The sequence below is a fragment of the Miscanthus floridulus genome, chromosome 9 (assembly GCF_019320115.1).
Source record: "Miscanthus floridulus cultivar M001 chromosome 9, ASM1932011v1, whole genome shotgun sequence".
In the NCBI taxonomy this organism is placed as follows: Eukaryota; Viridiplantae; Streptophyta; class Magnoliopsida; order Poales; family Poaceae; genus Miscanthus; species Miscanthus floridulus.
Genome location: NC_089588.1, coordinates 25,626,289 through 25,636,722, shown reverse-complemented (window position 1 = coordinate 25,636,722; position 10,434 = coordinate 25,626,289). Strand labels below are relative to the sequence as shown.

At 42.3% G+C, this 10,434-nt stretch overlaps 1 protein-coding gene across 14 annotated transcripts; it reads right to left on the bottom strand.

Annotated features, from left to right (window-relative positions):
• Positions 1-4,497: 4,497 nt before the first annotated feature.
• On the bottom strand, positions 4,498-10,434 carry LOC136483550 (uncharacterized). Of its 14 annotated transcripts, XR_010765499.1 has the most exons (4): positions 9,886-10,016; positions 9,514-9,757; positions 7,919-8,055; positions 4,498-5,194 (listed from the first exon to the last, which is right to left on the bottom strand). XR_010765499.1 is itself a non-coding variant. In XM_066480655.1 (3 exons), the coding sequence occupies exons 1-3, from the start codon at positions 10,405-10,407 to the stop codon at positions 5,043-5,045; spliced, it is 1,191 nt and encodes a 396-aa protein (XP_066336752.1). In that variant the 5' UTR covers positions 10,408-10,434; the 3' UTR covers positions 4,498-5,042. The 14 variants fall into 14 exon arrangements, 6 of the variants coding, with proteins under 6 accessions (XP_066336752.1, XP_066336754.1, XP_066336749.1 ...); XR_010765498.1 differs by having other exon boundaries at positions 8,124-10,434; XR_010765494.1 differs by having other exon boundaries at positions 8,213-10,434.

Here is a 10,434-nt window from a genome sequence, read left to right as displayed (position 1 = left end):
GCGTGGGGGTACCGCAAGATGCTTTCTCATCGCACGAGATGACAAGAAAAGACTCGCTCACAGCGTTGGTAGGATAAACAGACCAATAATGCAACTTGGCAGTGGACGGCTCGCATGCCTCCAATAATGCAACCCAGGAGGTGGACAGCTTCGATCGACTTGCGTGCGGCGTGTGAAAAGGCGTGGATGCTAAAGTAGCACTGAGCCACCGTGTGAAAAGGCGTGGATGCTAAAGTAGCGTGGAGGTGCCCACAGCCACAGCCCTTGTTTAGTTGAGTGAATTTGGATTTTGGGGTTACTGTAGCACGTTTGTTTTTATTTGGCAAATAGTGTTCAAACATGGACTAATTAGGCTCAAAACGTTCGTCTCGCAATTTCCCACCAAACTGTGCAATTAGTTTTTATTTTCGTCTACATTTAATGCTCCATGCACAGGCCGCAAACATTCGATGTGACAGATACTGTAGTAACTTTTTGGACTTTGGGATCCAACTAAACAAGTGCACAAACATGCTTTCTGGTCGCACAGTACAAAGATTACAAAGAAATCAATGCAGCTGAGGTAGGATGAAGCAAAGCAAGATTTGGTCTGAGAGCAAGAGATCACATATACGTCAGCAGAAGAGCGAAGGGTAGAGACTCTACTGGAGGGAGAGAGCGAAGGGGTATTAATTAGGACGAAGAGAATGATATGCGGGTCCCGTTTTCTAGTCTCTACTGGAATGAATTTGGGGTCTCAAATTTGGCTGCTACTGCTGGAGTAGAAGTAGAAAAACTAGGTCAACAAAAGTAGACGGAGAACCCAAATTAAAAGTAGAGACCTCTGATTTGGGTGCTCCTGCTGGATATGCTCTCGCCGCTTTCTACTTTTTTATTTTTTAGTAAAAATATATTATAAGAATCATCACCTTTGGTGGTGGAATCAGCTGCTTGGGATTATTCCAAAATGGTGACAGGACAAATCTGACTCAGCGCGTTTGTTGGATGAAGGTGACCGCTATCTTGACTAGGCGAGGCTCTAGTCTTGGTCAATGTCTACCTTTTGTAAATTGTAAATTAAATGTAAGGATGTACGACGTTTGGCCAACTTTTCGCAAGTTAGCGAGCATATAAAACGTAGAAGGACAAACAAAGAGGCATATAATACTTTGGGTCTGCATCTAACCCACCTCACCATCACTGAGGCCTGGTTTAGATTGCCTCAAAATTCCAAGTTTTTTCACTTTCTTTTCATGACATTAATTTTTGGACGTATGTATGGAGCATTAAATGTAGGTAAAAAAAATAACTAATTACACAGTTTGGTTGTAAATCATGAGACGAATCTTTTGAGCCTAGTTAGTTCATGATCGGACAAAGTTTGTTAAATATAAACGAAACGTGCTACAGTGTCCGGATTGCAAAAATTTGCAATCTAAACAAGGCCTGAGCTATGCATATATGCCAAGAGTTGTTGCCACTTGCCACCTCACCATCAAGTTTTTAATACAATTGATCGCTGTTTGCAAGGAGAGCTGTTTCATGATCGGTAAATTATTATTAGTTTGTACGCCCACCTGCCATCCCGGAGGCTTGCATTTGTATTTTTGTGGCAAATTATTTTTCTGCACAATTATTGATGGAGAATGGGTCAGTCATTTAATTCAAACGAGAGAGGGGGCACTTGATGCAAATATTTTCAGCCCAGATACTTTGTATCACGCCAATAAGGCAAATGTCCCTGCTGTTATAACTTGAGTTATTTTAGTAGTGGTTGTAGCCTAACTTGAGTTAGATAGGGTGCGGTTCCGCGGTTTGCTAGTGGGGAGAGCTGGCTGCTAAGGTGCAAGAGGGACACAGGAAGCTCGGCACACCGGCGGCAGTGCCAGAAACAGGGAAGCCCACAACCATTCAGAGGTCGGCGCCAGTGCGGCCCGATTCGGGCTGGCCCGATGGCAGGCAGATTGTTTTCTAGTTTGTTACAACAGATTGACTCATCATAGTATTCCCTTTCTATATGTCTTCTAAGTTACGTGAAGTTCCATGAACAAATCCTTCACTAATCCACATGCCAACAATGTCATCAACCGAAAACAATGTGCCCCAAGGAAGGAGGGAATAGTGCAAAAAGCAAGGCTTCAAAAACGGCTGTAGATCTTCATAGCTAAGATATGTTGCATAATTTTGCTCTTGAGGCATTTGTGATACTCACCATAGAGAATCATCTGACACCTTTTGCCAGTCAGTTCGTCTTATCCTTTTCTGACACACGAGACCTCCCATTACTTTGACCCCAAGAGGTAAACCATCACATTTTTCTACAAGTCTCATTCCAATATCATTTAGTATTTCAACATTTCATATTATATATATATTGCATAGATCTATTCATGTGGAGTCTAACACAACTGTATTTTCCTTTTTACGATTTTCTATGGTTTTATACAAATTTTCAAAGTTTTATCCAGTTTATGAAATTAAAAAAAAGCACGTGGCGCAACATCAGCAGCCACGTAGGCAGCAGAGTCCTATGTGGCCTGATGTGGACCTAGGTGAGAAGTGGGGAAAGGCTCATGGACCTAGATGAGCGAAAAAAGTTCATGGACCTAGGTGAAAAGCGGGAAAAAGATCATGTACCCATATGAGCGAAAAAAAGTTCATGGACCTAGGTGAGAAGTGGGAAAAAGTTTAAGAACCCATGGTGCATTTCACTCTTAAAGAAATTATATTTACAGTTATGGTTATACCAACAATATAGACATGTCAAATATTTTAGTTAAAATACATAGATATATCTAAAGTAACAATCTATATAAATTATATGTTATGGTTACAAATATGATTTTAAATAATTTGTTAGTATCATTAGTATAAAAGTTAGTAGGAAATTATTTTTTATGTTATGAAACATAACATGTGTATTTTATTGCTCATGCATATTGGCCCGATGCGTATATTTACTTTAATCAAATCTTACTATATTAAATAGAGGTGGGGTAATATAATGTAGAAACATTTGCATGCTCTATTCTTTATCTAAACATTTTTAATAGAATATGTTGATAAATTAGTTGTAGATTTAAGGGGTATTTTTTTTAATGAGATAAAAATTGAGTTATGTAAATTATCGATCATAATAAGAGAACGTCGGTAATTAAATGTAAATTTAGGTCTACTTTAGATCATGTTTCTTAACGACATATGTGGGTAATATAAATTAGAGTCATGAGTTAGTTTATATTGTTTTACATAATAGCAGAAGTGGATAATTACTTAGAAAATAGAATAAATCCAATTTCTATTGTTATTATTAGTGGTAACATGTTTCTGATTTTTATGAGAATTTTTAGAATCTATCTTTTGTTTTTCCATCAAGTCTTGTGAGGATTAACATGCCAGCTCTAGTGGGGACCTCTAGTTAGAATTCTTAGTATTTATCTTTTTCTAGTGTGATATGTATTTAGCTAAAATCTAGTCTTAAGATATATAAACTCTTGATACAGCCTTTTTTTGATTTCATAAGTCTATAATTTATCTTTTAACTTTTAATCAAGTTGTTGCAAAGTTTTCACATGTTAATTAGAAATTTTAGTATTCTTTATCTTTATTCCAAAATTGTTTTTTAAAACAGTCTAGGTCCTATTAGTATTGTTTTCCAAATACGTCGAAACTCGGCATGCACTCCGACAATAAACATGTTGAATTTGTTATATAACGTAATTATATGTGTGTAGTATTTTTTATCTTTCGCACTATTCGCCTGTTGGCTTTAAGCCGACCGGGCGCGGACCTGTTCACTCTGAAAACGCTAGAAGGTGATCGAGAGGATAACTCGTGATGCGAAACACTTTCGCATCTTTCGCTGAATCACTGCCTTCTTCGCCAAACTAACGATAAAGCCGGGTCATCAACGGTGAAGGCGGAGGGCGAAGGGAGGGGGTGCCAAATTGAAGGGTTGTTACCCAACAATGTCAACAAAAGTCCCGCTCATCCTTGACCGACCAATCACCAAGTGCTTGTGCGCTCCCCTTGACTTGGTCCAGTCGTCACCTTGACTCTGGTCAATGTTGTCTTCATCTGTTTCTGGCATGTACCTCATTTGACCTACGCCACGGACCACCATGACACGCTCAGCACCACACGTCACAAGTCAAGAGGCATGTACCAATATACTCACTCACGGCTCGGTTAGTCCACCCCACACTTAACCAAGGCCTCGTTTAGATTGCGAAAAAATTTCAAACCGATGAATAGTACCACTTTCGTCTTATTTGGCAAATATTGTCCAATCGTGGACCAAGTAGGCTCAAAAGATTCATCTCGTGATTTCCAACTAAACTGTGTAATTAGTTATTTTTTTACCTACATTTAATACTCCATGCAAGCGGCTAAAAATTGATGTGATGGAGAGAGAGTGAAAAAACTTGGAATTTGGATGGCATCTAAACAAGGCCCAAAGCTCTGATCATTGTCATTCACTCATCCCTCACAACATTGTCGCCGTTCAAGTCCTTCAAAGGATTAACTATCATTAACATCATTATACAAAAGTACTTAATCACAGTACAAGAAATACAATACAACACAGGATGACCTCGTGGAATGTAGTACGCACAATACCCAATCTGAAACAAAGTGATCCCTGAAGCCTGAACCAAAGAACACTGTAAAGGAAGGACTCACAAGCGCACAAATAACAGATGAACAACAAAATCGACTAGTAGCACTAGCAGCTGCAGTGCTATGGCGGACTTTGATTCATGGAAACATATTACTTGCCGGATTTCTGCTCCCTCGCCATGTGCGACTGAGATTTGGGACACAGTAGCTTCAGGCCGTGGTGCAGGCATCATGCATCCTTAGGTTCCAGCGGATGGAGTCCACGCCTGGTTCAGGATATACCAGCGTTGCAGAGCAAGGCCCATAGGTGCGTCACGAACTCCCCACCATGCGCGAGCCGCTCAATGTGTGCAGCGGCGTTGTCAGCTGAAGCGATGTACAGGATGGTCTTCACCCAGAAATCCGCCATGGCCTTCCAGCGCGATGAGACGTCTAGCTCCTGCTCAAGCTGCCGTCCGAGCCAAACACCTTTCTGAAAGGTCTTCAGCCCAGACCCATCGTCTTCTGGCAGTGGCAGCTGAAGTCCTTGAATCGTTCTTCTCTTCTCCTCCATGGTCCCACGTGTCCTTCCTAGTAGCAGTAGATCTCTTGTTTCCTGCAAGACTTCATGGAGGACGACCTTGACGGTTTTTGTAGACATAGGTAGTACGTTTTTGTAGACATAGGTAGTACGTACGGAGTACCGTCCAACATCCAGCACCAACAAAGCATATATCGGTATATACTTAATACAGTCAGGTATGTATATATTTATGTATTTATATGTTCACAACTATCGTTATTATATCAAATAATAATATATTATGAAAAAAAACTTCGCTCCTCAATAACAAGTATTCCCTCCGTCCTAAATTATAAGACGTTTTGATATTTCTAGATACATAGATTTTATTATGTATCTAGACATAACTTATATCTAGATACGTAGCAAAAGTTATGAATCTAGAAAACCAAAACGTCTTATAATTTAGAACGGATAGAGTACATCTTAGGTACATTAGTGTACCACTTCTCTAAAAGGTAAAAAACATATATACAATGGTTTCTTTTACAATCTATAAATCTAGTTACACTCCAACCACCTGCAACGTTGGGAGATAGAACTTTTTGAACTCAAATTTACATGACATTTTCTGTACTTAAATGAGCACACCTTCAAACTTTTCATTATGTCAAACATAATAGGTACATCAGGTAGTATTAAGTAACTTTGATGCGTTGGTGTGTTTGTAAGCGTTCTCACCCCTTTTCTTCTTAATGAAAAAGAAGCACAGGCTCTCCTGCATTTTTGAGGGAGTAACTTTGATGCAACAAAAAGTCTGATGGTCGGAAAACAAATTAATTGAGAACCAGATAAGTAGCCAAGTAGTGTACGCATTGAGCAATAAAATAAAGATGAGCCGAAAACAATTTGGAACATTTACACCGGATAAGCTGTAGCTCTATATAACATGTACAAATCTTAATTCAACAAATCAGCAAATCACTAGTTTTAATGTGATAAATTTCTCGAGCAGTTCAATTACAAAATCTGAAGCATGTCCAAGCAAAAAAAATCTAGTAAAAACAACGGCTATCAAAATTTTAAGCATAGCATGTGACATAACTACTCACAAATAATTAAAAGGCTCATCTGACATTCTCATACACAAACAAATATTAAAAAACATGTAGCCTGATTTCTAGAATTGCTATCATTACACTGTATGTTATGTGCATGCATACAAAAGAAACACAACTGAATAACATAGGGTGGACTGGTAACATATCCAAGTGCAATAATGGCAGACCAAAGGCAAAGCATTCAAATTCAGGGGCCAGTGAATATAATGAGTGCAACCTTAGCTCCCCATCACCCTTAAGCTCTAAAATACTTGTGCATCACCCTTAAGCTCTAAAATACTTGTGCAGATCACTGGACATGCAAGGCTTCCAAAGAAGACAAGATATGCTGCAATGTAGAAAAAAGGGCCTTGATCCTCTACAGAAGTATTTATTAAAAAAATTGACTAGAGAAAAATGTTAATATTTCAGTATAATGAAAATTAGTGCATCACAGTAGTGAATTTTTAATGCTACAGACTGGACTTGCATAACATCCTACCCCTTGCTACCTTTGACAGAGATAAATCTAACAATCATGATTGCTTTTAAGATAAGAAGATTATATCACCAACTTTCTACAAGAGCTGGTTGTAGCAGGAAAATTATCTTCATTATCTGCTACATGACTTTTTGAGGCATAAACCAGAGTTATGAATGAAATATTAATACTAATACTAACCCAGAGTTATCTGCTACCTAGTATTAGTCTATTAGATGTCTGGATATCATACTTCTAGTTTATAGCTTTCTTTATACTACCAGCTTCATCTAACAGAACTACACTAGAATAAATTGTTCGTAGTTTCTGCTCTGAAATTAAATTAAATTGGATCAAATACTTTCTTGAACATGCATGTCTGCAATTAGCTAGACCAAATACAGCAAGTTGAAGGTAGCAGTCAATTCAGTTTGCAAATAGCGAGACCAAATACAGAAAGTTAAATGTAGCAGTCAATTCAACCTCCATATTCAAAACAGCAAGACCAAATACACATGCAAATACCACTAACAGCTACTGAACCAAGCCGTGCAGGACATAGCTTCATAGTACAAGTAATCAATCCTAGGCTTAATTTGGTTCAAAAAAAAGAGGGTAAATCACATAAAAAGTATGAATCCATCCCTGGCTTAATTTGCTAGTGCGTATAAGATATCCTGGAACATGTCTCTTTTATTTGTGTTCAACGATGTAACACAACAATGTAAACCAACGGCCTTTGTTGTCAAGCACTGCACACACGTTACAAAAAAAAGCAAGCACACTGAGAGAATATGGTTTTCATCAGGTACTTCAACTTTGCGAGTTTACAAGCAAGTGCAATAGATGGTCTTTTCTTATTCTTAAACATGGGTACATGGCATGAAGGCAAAGGAATCTCCAACTGAGTTTACAAGCAGTACATGGGGGAAAATGGATCAATCACATGAATCTTACTAATTGAGTTGAGGCTGGGCATATGGGCTACAAATAAGGAGACGGGACTGGGCATATGGGCTATCTGTTAGGTACGAAGAAGCAAACTCTTGAGGAGTTCGAGCCATTGAGGTCCACATTTCAGGCAAGAACTTGGTACTATAGTGTGAAAAGTACCGGCACCAAAACTTGACAAATCTACATCTAGAAATCCAATGAAAAGGAACAGATGAGAATAAGGACTTAAAATACGATTGCCTTTCGATTCTAGCCGGAGAGGAAGAAGCAAACCACTAGTACCTGGGTGAGAGCGGATAAGCATGTTTGCTCCATCGATCGAGCTTGCTTCTACTGCCGGCGTTGGGGCGGAGCGCCTGCCATGGTTGTCGCCAGGAAATGGCTGCGCACGAAGGTGGTACGGCACCCGTTGTGTAGAGCTGCAAGAAGAAGGATATATAAGCACGAAGAACAAGGTTTGTGGATCTAGGGTTTGAGGGCAAAGCACCAAGCACTGCTTTGAGAGCTCAGTGGCCTGTGGACGGTGAGCATCAGGGTAGCACAAGGAGTTCAAAACACCAAGGGAGAGAAGCACACGTTGAGCAGTGCCGGAGCAGCGCCGGAGAGGAGCAGCGTCAGAGAGAGGGGAGCAGCGCCGGAGAGGAGCTCACGGAGAGACAGAGAGGAACAATGCGAGCCGAGTCGAGTCTGGGGAGCCAGATGAAGCGGAGCCGAGGGAGCGGAGCCGTGAGTCTTGCATGCACGGGATGCTCAAGTGCGGAAAAGTGACATGCAGCGCGGGACCCACGGAAAAAAGCAACCAACCAGAGGTCGTCGATAAGCTCCGCGGGCGCTCATGCGCAAGGTATTGCATTTCAGGTCAGACTAGGCTCAGGCAGTAACTCGGGAAGAAATGCCACCAGGTATGCACAGTATCTTGACAATGTGGTGGCAACTTTACGATATTCAGTGCTCGGCTCCTGCAATGGCTGGGACTGCTGGGACATGTCCTCCTCCACTGTCTCCTGGGACATCATGTCACAGTAGCAGGTTGCAACGTGCCATATGAGGATGGTGTGCGTGAGAGTCTCTTGCCTGCAGGTCCATGAGATATAATGGTCATCATGGGCTCTGTTGTCTCTGTCGACGACGGCACCGAGTGACCTCGTGCCCATGGACAGCATGTTCTGCTGGATAGTACGAGCTACCAATCTTTTCACACAGTCTGCAACGCCGACATCTTCTTCTTCTGCCGGGTGATGCTTGATGAAACTATATGACACTTGAGACAGCATATGTACCTTGCACCAGGCTATAAGTGCCTTGTTGTTGAATGAGCGGCGATCATAGTCTTCGATGATCGAGTACTGACCCATTTTCCCCTTCCAGTACTGAGGTAGCCGCGAATCGGCTTGTTCGCTGGTTGGTTTCTGGGCTGATTTGTGCTGGCTGGTGCTGGTTTGTTGTGAGAGGAAAATACTGTTGGCTGACTGGTTTGGGCTGGCTGAAACCAACAAGCGAACAGGGTGATTGTAAGGGTAATACAAGAAGATATTCCGTATTGGATGCCAGTGCACTGGCAAAACGGGAGACTCGGCCCTCCCAGTCACGATGTAGGCAATGACAAGCCATACCGGAATTGCCACCAACAGGGGCAGTAACAGGAGACGCCTGCCACTGATTACATTGATTACAAGCCCTAGCAGAACACCAGCTAGGAAGAGCAGGGAATCACGGAAGAACGCTACCATCCCTTGTTTAACCGACACCAAGCCAGAGGTTATGTTGGAGTGATAGTTGGTGAAGAAGTAGTCGTGAAGGAGAGCCAGCTGCACCTCAACTATGGTAAATCCCCTGTTCCAGTCTGCCAGAAGCTCCGTCAGTACAAAGTCACGCACCTGCTCGTTCCCATCCTCAGCGCAAGGAAACCCGAAGTAGCGCCTTGCCAACAGCCTGCAGAAGCTGTAGGCGAGGCAAGTATCTGGATCCACGGCACAATCTCGTGGAAGCCGGCAAAGCTGCTGGAGCACGTTACTGAAAGTAATCCATCGGCCATTCTTCAGCTTCACAAAGGAATATCTGCAGCGGTCGTACAGCCTGCGAGTTGCGTCGCCACGGAAGAAGGGTGCCGGCGACGACGACCTGGACACACGCACCATGTAGTCAGCAACCTCTTTGGTCTTCTGGTCCAGTTTGGACGCTCGCGATCGTGGCTTGGCCAGCACAAGATAAAGCAACGGAGCAATAAAGAAAATTACAAAAGACATTACTTCTGCTAATTCCATCTGTCCGTTCGACCTTATCAGATCCAACTGCACCCATGCAAAATAGAGAAGCCATGGGAGCAGTTGCCAGCTCTGGGGTCCGACTGGACCATGCTCCAGACTGAACGCGGTCATAGTGACAGCACCTCGGGCAGATGAGAACAGCAAGATGGAGCAACCGACGATGAGGATAGCTTTGAGGTCGTCAGATTCTGAGGAATAAACGGCACTGGCCGCAGAAAAAGCAATAACAGTTGGGAGATAGTAGGCGGCCATGGCACCGTAGTAGACTAGCCAGTGCCCCGAGCGACTGCGCATAGGGCCCAAGATACTCTGAAGGTAGCGTAGGAGAAACCACAGCGCCCATGCGGCGAACACCTTAGCTTCGAGTGCATGCTTCGTCAGGAACTGGAAGAGGAATTTGAAGGAGACCACCTCATCCACAGAGGCGGTCGGCGCCATGGCCGGTGCTGCAGCTGCTACCATACTCAGTTCTCGTGGCATTGCGGTTGCCGCAGAGAGGCGCATGTGTCAAGAAGAGGGATGAAATGAGAA